At 32.0% G+C, this 17,515-nt stretch overlaps 1 protein-coding gene across 10 annotated transcripts in view; it reads right to left on the bottom strand.

Annotated features, from left to right (window-relative positions):
- Window positions 1–6,889: 6,889 nt before the first annotated feature.
- Window positions 6,890–17,515, bottom strand: part of LOC134725797 (uncharacterized) — a 67,986-nt gene continuing 57,360 nt past the window's right edge. For 8 of the 10 annotated variants that reach the window (XM_063589958.1, XM_063589956.1, XM_063589960.1 and 5 more), the window contains exons 3-8: window positions 13,307–13,611; window positions 12,722–12,778; window positions 10,501–10,650; window positions 8,795–9,475; window positions 7,954–8,086; window positions 6,890–7,621 (exon numbers count right to left, since the gene is read on the bottom strand). In XM_063589958.1, the coding sequence (XP_063446028.1) occupies window positions 7,977–8,086; window positions 8,795–9,475; window positions 10,501–10,650; window positions 12,722–12,778; window positions 13,307–13,611 (1,303 nt within the window). In that variant the 3' untranslated portion in view covers window positions 6,890–7,621; window positions 7,954–7,976. The remainder of the gene's footprint in view (window positions 7,622–7,953; window positions 8,087–8,794; window positions 9,476–10,500; window positions 10,651–12,721; window positions 12,779–13,306; window positions 13,612–17,515) is intronic. The other 2 variants (XM_063589964.1, XM_063589965.1) reach the window with 2 other exon arrangements.

The following is a 17,515-nucleotide window of genomic DNA, read 5'->3' as shown; positions in this document are numbered from 1 at the left end:
TTTATCTAACAAAAATCAAAAATAAGAATGATTGAAACATTGAGGGTTTCTCAATCCCATATCATAGCATGCCTTAGATGTATTTCTCGCAACTTTTCGGAATTTTCGATTCTAATGCACTTCAAATTCGTATTGGATTTTGCCTTCCATTTATTTGTTTCAAGCGCTAATAATGAGTATTAAGTAGTAAAAACTCACACGTTTGTCGTACGTTTGTCGTACCAAATAGAAAGTATGATATACCCTGGTATTTGATGTGTTTTAAGCAAAAACAAATGGTTAACATTCACCATATGTTTACATGACTTTCCGAGTTCAGAAACTACGCCAGTTGTTGTTTTATTAGTACAAAGTATAAATGCACAACTTTTTCAATATAATTAAATTAATATATATATATATATATATCTGTTGTCGTCATACTCGTTCTTCGACGCAGGTTACGACTGATAGATACTTGATGTATTATGCTCTTCAACTTCGTAACTAGATTCGGCCTATTTAGTATGAAAAGGAAACACGAGTCTGACAAACACAAGTATGCAAGGCTCCATGTTGACAAGACAGTACCTTTACCTATATATACAATTGTTTACTTTTATAAATTGTGACTTGGATGGAGAGTTGTCTCATTGACACTCATACTACATCATATATCTATAAGCTTGATTTATTTAATGAATTTTACAACCAATGTGTCGATGACAATGCTGGTAGAAGTTTCTCCGTTGGTATACCAATCCCGGTAGTCAGCACTCATGTGTTTACATGCAATATCATTGATATCTGTATTTTCTGTAAACTAACTGTTTTATAGAAAATAAGTACAATTGAAACAAGAAGGTTGACTATCACTTGTCATCGAGTAACTAGGCCATATTTTGCACAGTTTTACAAAATTGTTTTTCTTTAATACACTTCAACCTCGTATTTAGTTTTGATTCGGGCAATATTTAGACGAATAGCGTATCTGGCAAACTAAATGTCTAGGCTGGTATATTTCGCAAGTTTTTAAAAAAGAATAGAGTGCTGAAAAATTATGTGTTTTAGTTTAAAGCAACTATGTCTACACTATTTATTTGTTTGCAGTTTGATTAAGTAAAAAACCGACATAGCTAGAATATACAATTTATTATTCAATTACTAACACAATTCTAAATAAATATTCTTGTCATTGTTATAACAAACATCAAATGACATATTTACAAACTTGATCTTGAACAGTATCAAATATTTTAGAAATTTACCTGTGACGTCACTTTTGTTGTGTTGACCCAGTCGTCTGAAAGACAGTTAATGGTATTGTTGTGCTGTTTTGTGTGCTGTTCTATGTTGTTTTACGATTTAGTTTTAATTCTGTGGTAAGCATGTCAAAATGTAGTGATCGAGACTACTAGTTTTGTATTGTTTATTTGTATATTTTTCTGTCCTGAATGTTCTTGCATTTATATATCTTTGTTCTGTATTCATGTCATGTAATATTGTCATTATAGTGTTATTTTTAACATTGCCATGAAAGTGTGATGTTTGGCTAGCCACAAAACCAGGTTCAATCCACATTTGTTTTCTTAAAATGTCCTGTACCAAGTCAGGAAATTGGCAGTTGTTATCTTATAGTTCGTTTCTCTGTGTGTTGCATTGTCGTTTGTTTTTTGTTCACTTCAGTATTTCTGTTGTTTCGTTGTTTTACTCTTATAGTTAATGTGTCATCAAAGTGAGAGGGTTCGCGCTATAAAACCAGGTGAAATCCACCATTTTCTACATTTGAAAATGCCTGTACCAAGTCAGGAATATGACAGTTCTTGTCCATTCGTTTTTGATGCGTTTTGTTATTTGATTTTGCCATGTGATTATGGACTTATTAATCTGATTTTACTTTTCCCTAGGTTTTAGTTTGTAAACCGGATTTGTTTTTGTCCGAATCGATTTATGACTTTCAAACAATGGTATAATACTGTACCCTTATTTATCCACCACATGCTCATCTGGCTGTCAACCCGACGTTTTTATTTAAAATGTCCTGTACTAAATCAGGAATACGGTAGTTGTAATCAAATATTCCGTTTCTATGTATGTACATGTTCGTGTTTCTTATTGTTGCAGTTAGGTCTTTCTTTTGTTCGGTTGTTTTCCTCTTATATTTGATGTGTTTTCCTCGGTTTTAGTTCGTAACACGCATTTGTTTTCGCTTAATAGATGTATGAATATTTAACAGCGGGATACCACCGTTGCCTTTATTTGACACACGATGGAAATACAGTTTGCTTTAACGGTTGATAGCGATTGCAGAGAATACATTCAATGGCTTTGAATAACTAAAAGGTGATTACAGCTTTAGTATTTGCGTGATGTAAGGTACGTTCGTCGGAGAACAGTATCTTATCAAACATTTGACTCTCAAAAAACGCAACTTGACAGAAATTTTCAGCAATATCTGCATTAATTCAGATTAAATGTTCATTCGAAATAACTCAATCTTTTTTTCATATTGTTTTATATATCTCCGACATTTCTCGTTTTTACTGTGTTATTTAGTATTATATTATTAAAATGCTGTTAACTTTATTTTGTTTTCTCTTACTTCTAAAAAAGAGTACAATGCTTTCTTAATATCACCTACTTCTACATCTGCTATTATTTATCTGAGTCCCGATAAATTACGAGTCTGGCGTACCAAAAATGCATTCCCAAAAATACTCAGGTAAATTAAAAAAGGGTCAAGTCTATGAACACATTAAAAATCAATAGCCCGACAACTAAAACAACCAACAGCTGACTGGAAAATATCTGCCATATTTCTGACTAGATATACTGCCATTATACCAAGAAAATGGTGGTTTAAACCTTGAGTCATAGCTATCTTATCCTCCCGCTTCTATGACAATTGTTTACAGTTCCGTTATATTGACATAATTGTGAAAGCAACCCAAACAGAAAAAAAACCTTGTAAACGTGACAACGATTGGGATCGATCGTACAGCAGTAAAACATATACAAAATAGATATACAACACATCTGACTAAAAAAATCAAAACAAACATACAATTGAACAGTTTAACATAAAGACTCACACAGAAAATACAGATTTAGTACAAACCTAAAAGCGTAGTAGTTTTGGTAAGTTTTTACAACCGCTCGGTCAATGACATAACTAGTTGTAGTTTAGTGCCCGAGGTATCAATAGTCCAGTAGTTAGCACTTTTGTTTTGACATGAAATAGTATTGATATATTAATTAAAAGTTGAATTATGAAAAAAGGTTGAATTATTAGAAACACAACGTTTGATTTACCCCCTGATATAAGCGTTTATTGCATCATGCGCATTTTTTAAAATCTAAATTAAAATACAAACCTTTGATTTTGTTATACTTGTACTTTGACGCAAGTTACGATTGCTCCATATTTTAATAGGATTGCACTTTTTTTGTAATTCCAGTTTTTATAATGCTCTTCAAAAAGGTAAAATGACAAAAATACTGAACTCCGAGGAAAATTCAAAACGGAAAGTCCATAATAAAATGGCCAAATCAAAAGCTCAAACACATCAAACGAATGGATCACAATTGTCATATTCCTGACTTTTTACAGACATTTTCGTATGTAGAAAATGGTTGATTGAAACTGTTTTATATAAAGCTAGATTCAGCCTTGCAATTATTTTGTTTTGCCACTGATAAGAATGTATACAAAACCTGCGTCTGGCAAACAAAAATATGTATAAACCTGGAATTTGTGATGAGTTTTTACAACCAATGGGTCGAAGCCACTTCTGATAGACGTTTCCTTTATGGTTGGATTAAATATATATATATATATAAATAAAATCGTATGATAAAAAGCAAAATGAGGTTGTTAAATTTGGTGTATGCCTTTTTGTGCTTCTTTGTTACATTTGTTTGTTTTTATAGTGATTAAGTAAACTAAACTCATCATATACATTTTGTATATACGCCGACAATGATAACATAATGTTGACTGCTGTACCCCTATTTTTGACATTTTTACCCATTGCTAATTTCATCCATGTCAATATAATGGAATATAGGTGAGAGGTTTATCTAGCTATAAAACCAGGTTCAATCCAACATTTCTACATAAGATAATGCATGTACCATGTCAGGAATATACCAGTTGTAATACATTCGTTTGATGTGTTTGAGCTTTTTATATTGTCTTTTGATTAGGGACTTTTCTTTTTGAATTTCCCTCGGAGTTCAGTATTTTTGTGATTCGACTTTTTTTTTGGTACTCTTTTTAACCCAACCCTCGTGTGTTGATATGAAATATTATTAATATGTTAATTTTTGGTAACTTTTCTGTTTCATGAAATAAGAAAAATTGAAACATCAAGCCGTGTTTTTTATATTACCTGGCATAGATTAATTTAGCCATATTTTGAACAATTTTTCGAAATTCTTGTTGTAGAATGTCCTTCAGCTTCGTATTTAAATTCGACTAATATATAGACAACTTGCGTCTCTTGCAAACTAAATATTAAGGCTCGTATCTTTCATAAGTTTTAAAATGGGAACAGACCACTTAAATATGGTTTAACTCGCCGCATGATCATGTGACTGTCCATGGTGAGGAACACTGTCCAAGGAAGGGAACATCGGCAGTTGTTGTTCAGTTATAATGAGTTTTAACTTGAGCTATTAGCCAATCTTTATAGTATCTGTTTTGATAGACATGATGCGAATAAGAGTTTTTGTATACTTAAAAGACACTTGTTCGTTGTTCAAAAAAGAAGAAAAAAACTTTAGACGTAATTTTTCCCATCAAAACGCTGTCGTATATGTAATTTACCACACTTTACTTTTTTAGCTCATCTGGCCCAAAGGCCAAGTGAGCTTTTCTCATCACTTGGCGTCCGTCGTCCGTCGTCGTCGTTGTCCGGCGTTAGCTTTTACAAAAATCTTCTCCTCTGAAACTACTGGGCCAAATTAAACCAAACTTGGCCACAATCATCATTGGGGTATCTAGTTAAAAAAATGTGTCCGGTGACCCCGCCAACCAACCAAGATGGCCGCCATGGCTATAAATAGAACATAGAGGTAAAATACAGCTTTTGGCTTATAACTCAATAACAAAAGCATTAAGAGCAAATCTGACGGGGTAAAATTGTTTATCAAGTCAAGATCTATCTGCCCTGAAATTTTCAGATGAATCGGAAAACCCGTTGTTGGGTTGCTGTCCCTAAATTGGTAATTTTAAGGAAATTTTACTGTTTTTGGTTATTATCTTTAATATTATTATAGATAGAGATAAACTGTAAACAGCAATAATGTTCAGCAAAGTAAGATTTACAAATAAGTCAACATGACCGAAATGGTCAGTTGACCCCTGTAGGAGTTATTGCCCTTTATAGTCCATTTGTAACCATTTTACATAAATCTTAGTAATCTTTTACTAGGTCATCCACAAGGAAGTGAAGCTATTTACCCATAGCTGGGGGCTAGATTTGCAGGCATCAGGGTGTGTCCACACACCGATGGGCCTGCATGCCGTACATCTAGGGGCCTAGTCTCCTCCGAGACCATGTGGTTCTGCCTGGGATCGTGTGATGCCCAGTTTACGTCTGCCACCTCGAGAATGATCCCATATCTGGGCCACATTGGTCTTACTGCATGAGAGGCTATAACTGGCAGGGAAGACTTACGCACTTGGCTTCCTTTTCACAGCAAGCTGCTATCCAGTGGTGAGGCTGAAAGCGAACGTGACAAGCAAAAACACAACAACAACACACTGTACGCATCATACAATCATTCCAGCAAATCTAGTTTAAAAAAATGTGTCCATTGACCCCGCCAACCAACCAAGATGGATGCCATGGCTAAAAATAGAACATAGGGGTAAAATACAGTTTTTGGCTTATAACTCAAAAACCAAAGCATTTAGAGAAAATCTGACATGAGTAAAATTGTTTATCAGGTCAAGATCTATCTGCCCTGAAATTTTCAGATGAATCGGAAAACCCGTTGTTGGGTTGCTGCCCCTGAATTGGTCATTTTAAGGAAATTTTGCTGTTTTTGGTCATTATCTTGAATATTATTATAGATAGAGATAAACTGTAAACATCATTAATGTTCAGCAAAGTAAGATTTACAAATAAGTCAACATGACTGAAATGATCAATTGACCCCCTAAGGAGTTATTGTCCTTTATAGTTAATTTTTAACAATTTTCATAAAATTTGTAAATTTTACTAACATTTTCCACTGAAACTAATGGGCCAAGTTCATTATAGAGAGAGATAATTGGAAATTTCAATAATGTTCAGTAAAGTAAGATGTACAAACACATCACCATCACCAAAAAATAATTTTGTCATGAATCCATCTGCTTCCTTTCTTAAAAACTCACATATACTTAGGTGAGCGACACAGGCTCTTTAGAGCCTCTAGTTATATGAGTCTGATAAAACATTTCTTTACTTAGTGAACATGTTACAAAAGGGATAGGAAGATTTAATATGTAACATTTATAAAGACAAAAAGGTTAACAAATGTGTAGCCGAGAGATGGGTGCTAATTGTAGGTTAACGAAAATGAAATTGTATGTAACACGGGGCATTATAACGCTTAAATAAATATCAACGCTGTAAAAGCAATGACAAGCCAAGTAAACACTATAAAATATAAACGAGGTCGAATATTATGGTAAAATACTATCAAAAGTTCATTAAAAATGTAACGTTTAAAAAAACATAATGGAAAAGAAATTACCATGCAATTTTCTACATTAAAGCATGTATTAATCAACAAAGAAAAAACCAACATAAAAATACAATATCTCAGTCTAAAATAACACAAACACGTTAAGGTGAGTATTTGGTAACATATCATTTTTTTCAATAAAATCGAATGTGTAACAGACCAAATGCATACATCAGTTTTAATATTTTATTTGTATATTATGACAAAGGTAATAAATAATGATATAATATAGGAGTATTACAAATTTTGATTTTCATTGTTATAACAAATATAGATATATGTCTTGTACCCATGTACAAAAATAATGCTGACGACAGTTTACTATAATGTGCACATGGCTGCTTTCGTTGTTTAAGTATTGACGACAGTTTGCATAACATAAAGGATTTCAATTAAAAAAAAGTGTCCAATTGAAAATTAACCTTCAAATTGTCCATGGACTATAATAAACAATGTTCACTCCTACGGAGTGTTCGATTATTTGAAAAATTATTAGTGAAATAAAACACTAGAAAAAAACCCAACTAAGGCAACAAAAGATTATACATATATAATAGTTACATATGGCACTTAATCGATAATATTGATGGCAATATGATATGTTAGAAGCTGAAGATGAAATCCTGAGGTTACTGATTATTAATTGATTACAAAAAATAGGCTTATGCTTCACCGGGCCTCGATTGGAATTTTGCATCAATATATGTATAACATGTAAAAACGATTCTTTGGTGAACTTATTGCGTTGTGTATTTCCAATTGCAGTACCCGTATAGTATTACGTATATAATATTACTGAACGATTATAGTACGACGTTTTTCCTTCGGATCTTTTGATGCTTATAGCACGTGCACTTTCGGCTTGGCTGATATTTTGACTCAGTCATATAATGACCAATGTAGTCTGAAATAAAACAAAATGAAAATGATTTTTAAAACAATAACTTAAACGGTTTAATTGATTTGGTTGATGTTAGTTGCACATTTAAAGTGTCGTGGTTGTGTCCGAGAGCTACAGTAGTTAGATATCGCGCAGTTGAAAAAAATCAGAATGTTTGTAAGTCCAATGTAAATGTTATATTGGTGAATTGTCGAATGCTTATTTTTAACATCATAAGTTGGAAGAAAAACTATACAATAAAAGTCTGAAGTTTTTGTTTGGATGGGGTCTATCACTTGTAAATGTTGCGTTTTTTCATCCATACAAAATAAAAGTAAACAAATTATTATTTTTACCTCTATGATCACCAAGATTCTCTTCATGTATCGAATGGTAGTGGTGACTGTCGTCTGCTGTCGGCAAACACTGTTTCATCCTCATCAGATACGTAATTGTCCAGGAAGTCAAAAGCTGCAGACACCTGCTTTCCTAAAATGTTTAAAGAGAGGAAATTCTTTTACAAATGTACTATTAATATAATAATAAGTTAGAATTTTAAATATCAGCTGTGGTTAGATGTAACAGTTCACTATAAGTAACTTCATTAAGAATATTTGACAGTTATTTTTTTTCTAAATTAGACTAACATAAAACCAATTTTGTATTTTATTTAACTTCGCCCAAAGTAAGTAAAGAGACAATAAAATTCCCGTGTGAATACCATTTATACGAGGGCTGTGCTGCATATCACATTTCGGAATCTAGGTTTTGGTGCTCAGCAACTTGGAAAATTATCTGTTGAGTTTGTAAAGTGATTTCACAAAAAGTGGTCTTAAAGAAATTGATGTCTTTTAAATGAAGGTTCCTACTGGTGGATATTTGAGGAAGGCGCACAATCAACAACCTGAACAAAAAATGTTACTTTGATTATAAACTTTGTTACCTTTCGTTATTATCCTTTATAACTATTGAATAAAATGTGATAAAATCTTAAGTGAATATGACATCTTTAGATATTGAGTCATTGACCCGGATACATTGCTGTACTCAAATATAAATGTCATCAAATATCATTCTTTCATCTAAAAAAATGCTTAAAATATGCTATTGTCTGGTAACATTTTTTCATTTATCTTTAAAAATATATAGGTTAGTATTTTGTTCAGTGATTAATGGAGACAGGATGTTACAACATACCATCTGTGTTACTTTCACGCTTCTCTAAACGTTTATGCACATGTCCGCCATCTCTTCTTTCATTTTCTAAGAAAGCTGAATTCGTATATCCGTTAGTTTTATTTTCAGTCGGTTTGTTATGATGACTCTCTGTTTTATGTGGATAATTTCCATCATATTGATAACGTTTTACTGTGATATCGTCAGTACCATCGTCATTTATATCACTAGGGAGGTCCAACTTCAAATCGTCATTAACGGGCCACTTTTTAGAAATTGGTTCTGGATCTGAAGTCCTCCCTTGCATAGCTCTAATTTTGGCACTATCTGTTGCACATTCCGACAGCTCTGTGTCATGAATATCTATTGTTGCTGTTTGTTCGGAAATTTCTTTCGGTTGTCTCTGTTCTTTTGTCTGAAGAATATATGGTTGTTTTTGTTGCCTATGAACATCAGCAGATGTTGCCCTGTCGGGGACTGGCGGTCTATCGGAAGGTCTATCTAACCTTTCTATACTTCTATCTCTTCTATTTTCCATCGGTGATCCTCGTCTTTTCTCTTTCTTCTTTCGTTTCGTTCCTGTCAAATCACTATGTGTTCTTTTAACTTTCTTTCCACGACGTTGGTCATCTGAGGTGTCTCTGTAAGGATCGTAAATATACTCATGACCCTCTGGATATTCCACAAGCATTGCACGTGAATCTGAAAATATTATACATTTTGCAATTTTAAACGTGTATATTCGTTTTAATTGTCAAGACTAGTGACACAAAGTGTGATGATTGTTTTGTGTTGTTAAGGTCTGGCTGATTATTTTGAATCCGTATGGAATTATTTGTTGTGTAAAGTTAATTATTGCTGCAAATCTAAATTCTCGAGAGAAAAAAATGTAGTTATTCATTGAAATTATATGAAGATCGATCACAGGCACTTGTCTCAGAAACTTTTTTCCTATATACTTTAATATATAAAGGTATATAGGGGGGGGGGATTCTGAGACGAGTGCATGTGAGATCGATCATATATTGATGAAGTTTATTAAGAATCTACTCGCTGCTAACTTAAAATGTTCTACCATCAGCTTATTAGATATAGGAAGATGGTGTGTGAGTGCCAATGAGACAACTCTCCATCCAAGTAACAATTTAAAAAGTAAACCATTATAGGTTAAAGTACGGCCTTCAACACGGAGCATTGGCTCACACCGAACAACAAGCTATTAAGGGCCCCAAAATTACTAGTGTAAAACCATTCAAACGGGAAAACCAACGGTCTAATCTATATAAACAAAACGAGAAACGAGAAACACGTATATATTACATAAACAAACGACAACTAATGTACATCAGATTTTTGTCCGTTTTTTTTTTGCATTGATATGATTTATAACAAACTTTTCTGAAATTATATGTTGATACATTTAGAAATCATTAAGAAACTAACACTCTGGGCGGTCTTAGATGGACTTGGCTATTATACCTCTTGAATTGTTTCGGTACTTATACATTCTTGACTTTTAATTTTTGTTTTTGGTCGTAGCCGTGTGCTCATAATTTTCATTTGTTTTGTCAATAAAAAATCACTTTACCAATACAATAAATCATCAAATAATTGATCACTTATAATATAGATTTAAAACAAAAGCAAAACTCGTTCCTCAGTTTGAAATCCAATCTAATCAAATTAAATAAACAGTGTTTGATATGAATTTATGTCAATGAACCAACCTCTACTGCTCTGTGATGGATATGGAGGATAACCTCCATACATATTGAGGTAACTGTTACTTCGTGGCAAGGCATAGGGCTCATAATAATTATAAGGGTTGCTATGGTATAGATGCATATTTCCACTTGTATAAACTGGATGACCTCTACCTGAAAAATATATATTTCAATGTGTTGGTCTAAAATTATGCATGGTCTGAAGACACTTAAAATATATATAGTCTTGTGATAAAGAAACAAGATTGTAAACTGGTGCCTTATCAGTTTTGAGTTTTGTTTTCTTGTCTCTATTGTTTTTTTATGTACTGTATCCATATAAAAAATAAATAAACTGAAAGAAAAATTGTTTTATGTTGAAATATTATTCCGTTTCTGTTTTTCTTTATAAAGGGGGGGGGCTTCATAGTATGAACTATCAAGTAAAATTGGCAAATATTTGTGCATATTATATCATTTTTTCAAAATAGTCCCACATGATAAAATAATTAAGAAAAGATAATTAAAATGATCTGAAAGACGATTTGTGTGTTACAATTCAAACGGCAAGAAGACCTTGAACTTGTTGTAAAAGTTTATACCTGGAAGACACCTAAACTTGTTACTAGTATTTCCTACATAATCTCAAAGCATAAATATAGTTTTGTCCTTTAATAAGGAGTTGGATCTTTCAACATGCGTCGATCTTTTTCAAAACAAATAAATATCCCAGTGATGATAAGTGATAAATTAAATTCAGCAGACAGTCTGAATGTCAACAACAATATGTAAATGCAGTCTCCACTTAGTCGGTTATATGATTGATTGATAGGTGTATGCTGAATGTCCATTGGCAAATATGTCATGCCTATTTTGGACGAGGTGTCGGATACAACTGACATATTAACTATATTAGACTGTATACGTCTAAACGTCTGTTCGTGCAGGTAAGGTAAACATATGATTTGAAACGAATCATAACCAATCCTTGAAAGGAAACAGATGTACTATGCTTTAATAGAATGTTCTACTTTTATAAAAAAAAAAAATATCGAAAACCTACGGTTGCATATTAATTTTTTCATGGAACAAATCGTATAAACTGTTCACACCAAAATGATTTCACTTTTAAATATTTTTTTTTCTTATTTCAAAAAGGTCAGAAGAATTTATTATTATATTATTTAAGAATGTAGTTTAAACAGTTCTCTTTTTTTATGTCCTTGATTCTTTCTTAAAGGTTTTTTTTCAAGAACTTCCAAAATCACAAATTGGTACTTTGTGTCTTGATTTTTAAAATATTTGTGTTTGTGTTCGTGATTGTCTGATGAACGAAACCCTTTTCGGTTTATGTTGTTGCTGGGTTTTTATTTATTGTTTTGCTTTTCTCAACCCTTAAAACTTACAGTGCAAAATGGGATTTTTCTCATTGTTTAAGGCGTACAATGAACAGTAATTGTCTTCATCCTCAACATTTGATCTTTACCTACTTGCAGTCATTCATTATAACTGGCTTGTTTCTTACTCAGGTTTCTTATGATATTGATTTGTATCATTATAATATGCATTGAAGAATGTGAGGATTGATGTTAATGAGAATGCACCCTACACACCAAATCTAGTATCCATTGTGACTTATTACCAACACCAAGTGACAATAAGACCAATGAACATACTAAATGTTTAGTCAATACCTATGACTGTTCTGTATGAGTTAACCATTTACTATCTCGTAGTAATAAAGGCATAAGTATTCTCAATTGGTCTTAATACTATCTCGTGATATAAATGTACTTAAATTACCTTGAAATAATTCGTTTATTCATTTATTACGAATAAAAGCAAATAATGGCGCATTAATTTATGTACTTATTTCACTCGAATGACCATATCACCTGCATAGTGTATCTTAAGTACATTTACAACCCCAAAGCTAACAATTAGTATGTCATAAAGATGTAGGGATTGATATATTCAAATGTAAAAGTGTGCTCATCTTGGCTTGAAGTGTCTGAACAATATTATAAGATGTCTTTAACATGCGGTTAACTTTGTTATGAATAAAACTAAATAGAAAGTTACAAACCAAACAAAAGAATTAACGTTTGTGCAATCTTCTAAAAAATATAATGTTGAACTAATTTTTTTATAAATCAAATCTAAATTTTAGTGTCTGCGAATAAATCACCCTTGCTACACAGCAAAAAAAAATCAAACAAACACAAAACAAAACTACAAATTTTACCGAGCATTTCCAAGTCTGTACCATAGCTTTTGGATCGATATGTAATATATCTTATGTCTGTATAATGAGTGATACATACAAATAACTGTTCTTGACATTAAAAAAACATTCTTAATTTGTGGTTTAGAAGTTTTACAAAAATACGGAAACCAGATATAACAAATATGTACAAATAATATACACATGTATTAACAACGATAAACTGCAAGTAAAACATGTATTTTGAGCAATAAAATACATCCTTAGATATTTGCAAATAACATTTTTTTTATAAATATCTTTATGGTTATTTTAATCAGATTACAAACAGACTATCTTTATTTCCGTCTATATATATATAAATATCTTCAGAACTACTTTTAACTTATTTAAGAGATAACTAGACAAAACCTATATTAAGTATATATGTTAATACGATTAACACTATTATATTTTAGATAGTATAAAAGTAAATCCGTAATACGATTATGATGACTTAACAAGCTTCTTACAATCTTCAATTTTAACCTATCTTTAATTTTTCAAGTCAATGCACGACACATTTAAGTATGTTATGCCCAAAAACGACATGACTCGACAACTTACTTTGATGAAGTCGTTCCTCCGATGTTGTTCGCTGCAGAGAAGAACTTCTTTTCCCGTGTCGATCCCTCTCTCTGTCTCTATCTCTATCCCCATAGTGATAATTGGCTTGAGGTGGCCCAGCATACATACTTGGAGTTCCTCCCATCCATAATCCGTTACTTCCTACTTTTGGAAGTCTGTTTTCAGCATTTCTCGGATCCACCCGTGGATCTACGCCATTTAAAGTGCTATGCTTACTAGAATCGTTTCCCGATTGAAGAGGTTGAAAACGTCTATTATTATTTTTCTTTGGTTCTTTTTTCCGTCTGAAAAGAAAACATAAAAAATGAACTTGGTTCATTCTAAGCTTCTGTTTTGCTTCGTGTATTCTGGTGTACTGGCTACTGTTAAGTCATTACTTTTATCATTTTATTATCTACTGCCGTTTGCATACTTAAATAATTTCAGTATACCAGCAAAGTATGTGTACCTTGTGGTTCTAATAATATGATAATCTTGGCTTATTTAAAAAAAAAGCTCCTGAAAAATGCACAAGACCGAATTTGAAAGATTTGTATAAAATGCCTTGAACAGTAGCATAAAGTGCTGAATAATTTTATGATAAACGAGCACTATAATATTCAATTTCTAGAAGAATTGGATTTTTTTTTTAATTTTTGACGCTTTAGGTGAAACAAATACAGCGAAATTGGCCCTACTCATTTAATATTATTTGTCAATGCGAAAATCATTCTATTACTGCAAGACTATACAAATCCTTGATTTATACTGCAAAGTCAAATTTTGTATTCTGTTTCTAACTCAAATCAAACTACACTCTGCGTGTAACTTACTTCCGATATGGACTAAGAATAAAGTTTTTCTATATTTCATTTACATATGTAACGATTTGAATTCCAAAGAAGTGTATTTGTAAGCCAAAAATATACATAGTATACATTGAGGATCATTGAGATGTCTCTATTGTATTTATGATAATGACATTCATTCGTGTAAACCATTTAAACAAATTGGTTAAATTTTCATATAGTTTAATCACTCTACATTTATATAAATATTAATGCTTAGTTTAGTAATTTAACATGACAGATCCTGACAAAACAATTCATGGCCATTCATAATCGTGAATAATCTATCCAACATATACCAATTTGTCTTCAGTAAATTTACATAAAAAGTTAAAAATGTTTACAATGTGATGGAAGCCAGAGGGGCTCTCTGAACACAATTGTTCATAATTTTACGAAAATAAAACAGATTGAAAGGTTGCAAAATATGAAAAAAATTATTAACACATATAAACGTGTGTGTAATATAAGACTGTTTATACTTTATTTAAAGGAGACTAATTATGTCATTTTGTACAAGGGATCGTTGTTATGCTAGACGCCATTTTGGTGTTGATTTCAAGCTTTTATGCATCTGCAGTAAAATCTGCATTAGCTACTCAAGTTTAACATTATCTTTATTTGACAGCTTATGGTTACCAGTAATATAATTATATTGCTTTTGTGTCATGAAGGAAAGTACACACAAAAACATCACATAGAGCATGTTAAAGTATAGAAGTCGTAAACAATTTAAGTATATTGAATTATTCATCCAAAATATTGATTGTGAAGTATAGTCAAAATATACAGATGAAATATAGAATAGATGTCCTTACAAAAAAGCCGAGATTGATTTCAACATTACGTGACTTGCAACATTATTTTATTGTAAAACAATATTGTAATATTATAAGAGCTTAAATATGAATTGTAGTATATTTCGCTTTGTCATTCTAGATCGATCACTATAGAAATTAACAAATCATGGTGTTTCTGACTTCCTAAGTAATAAATATAAAAAAGAAACTACAAATTGTCCAAAAAATAGGTCATTGCTGTATAAAATAAAATAAGCATCCACCTAAAATGTATACATTAATGAAGGTATAGGCTTATTAGTAAACTAAGGACTGGACAATATAGGATAATGCCACTGTAAATTATAAGAACATAGTTATCAAAGGAACTATCTGTAAGGAGATTTGAGCTAATCTTGCATCTTATTGCATTATAATGATTGTGTTCCAAATTTCAAGACATGGTGCTAATCCAAATGGAAATTATGATATGGATTTTCTTGCATACATCAACATCATCTCATTTGGGGTGGAAATTCTAGTGGATGATAGTTGTCTACCACAATACCATATATTCTTAAGTTTATTTTACTTTGACTGCCCCAGCCCCCAAACATCAAAAGACATATAATAATGTTCCATCTAAAAAGAACACACTAGGTGTAATACAATTTCGAATTTTTACACTTTTGGGGAAAGATAAACAATATTTCTGTATATTAAAGACAGTCTCACTCGGATGATCTTTGAGTATTCACTGACTATAAATAAAAGGTATGAAATTCCAACGTCAATATGCAACATAATACATTGAAGTAAATTCCTTATGGTATTGTATTTCATATAAAGGTAGTACTTCCTAGTAGTAGAGTGGGAAAGGCTGTTTTATCTCAATTTATTCGTAGAAATCAAATATTTCTAGGTACACGTGTATTGGGTTTATTTGTGTATTAGACTAAATATTTTTTTTTAAGTCGGACTTCCTTTTAGTTAAAATAAAATCGTCTTTAATTGGTAAAAAATATAGCATTCAACTTTGAGGAATACGAGGGTAGGATCAGAAACTAGTCCTGGTATACACTTGTTTGTTGCAGCCTTAAAGGTTACCAATGTAAGACCATTGTTGAAACCCCATTAATAACAAATTTCCCAGTATGGATGGAAGGCTGTATCCAAACTAACCTAATAAAGTTAAAATTGCCTATTAAATTATATTGAAGTAAATTACTTATATAATTAGATTTTGAACTGCTTTTCACACAATTAGCAACATAAAGAAATTTGATTTGGCAGACATGAAGAAAACGAATCAAAACCCCGTCATACCAGGAATAATTTCTTATCATAGGCCAAGGATAACGTTTTCTGATATAATAGATCATAATACTCCACCAAAAAAAAATGAAAATGAAAATCATAAAGGTTTTGAAAAAAAATGTAATGAATGAATATACTTGAGATTAATTGAATGAACGTAAAAGGTTAAAATATTATAGAAATATATTAAAATCATCAAATTCTTTATTGTGTTCTAAAATTCATTGATCATGTACTCGTTCACACTAACTTTCTAATGACTTTCCCATATCTTTTAAACCGTTTAAGTCGTGAATAACCCTACACCACTGGAGGGGATAGTTCTTCTATGTGAAATGTTTTCGATAAAAAAATTATATATACCTAGCTGTATATAGGGTTTGATAAAATATATACATGAGTAATAAATCTTTTAAGGTGAGGTATACATAGAGTATACATATACCCATGAAGTGTCGTTAATTGTTTCGGGTGTGTATACAAGGTGTTTTCTGACTAAGAGATATGTGAGCCGACACGGTATTGTCTGCTTTAAACATTCAATAAAGTGCTATTGTAATAACTTGTGTGTCTTACAAAAGAAAATATTTTACACCGATCGATTGACCCACAAATATTTTAAATATCTACCTATTCGTTATTACGTGAGTGTACGGTAACAAATGATTATGTAGTGTTTACATGCTGTAAAGCCCAGACAACAACAAATTTGTACAGTTTATTATATAAGTGTAATCATTAAACTATAGGGTTTCTTGACTTGCGTTACTATATACTGCACTGTACAGGAATATCCCATATTATCATTAAGGAGAGCCTGAGCGGTGGACAGGAGGTCCCTTAGTTATTTCTACTTCATCTGCCTATCTACTTCCAAGTTGTGCCCCCTTCTCCCACTTCCCTTCCACTAACAGACGAAAATCGTTCAAATGTGTTCCCTAAGATTTTTCTTTCCCCAACTCTTCCTCTATTCTTGAAACCTGACTTCAACTTCCCTCCTCCTGACCCTCACCCCCACCACCTCATGTTTTCTTATTTCCACTTTCCCATCTCCCTGTCCACCTACTCTTAGAATCCATCAAATAATTGGATCAAAACATGGATTGTTCCAAACAGTAACGGGGATAGTCTTATTGGTCTCTGAACTAAAGACTTAACTTTTCCTCACATCTCACACGTAGCTACGGGATGCTTCCTTGTTTACCTTTTAATAGATTTTGCTCAAGGAGATATTTGTTGACTATTGGCTAATTGAATTGTAACCG

This window comes from Mytilus trossulus, chromosome 7 (genome assembly GCF_036588685.1).
Source record: "Mytilus trossulus isolate FHL-02 chromosome 7, PNRI_Mtr1.1.1.hap1, whole genome shotgun sequence".
In the NCBI taxonomy this organism is placed as follows: domain Eukaryota; kingdom Metazoa; phylum Mollusca; class Bivalvia; order Mytilida; family Mytilidae; genus Mytilus; species Mytilus trossulus.
This window is presented reverse-complemented; position numbering and strand designations above follow the sequence as displayed.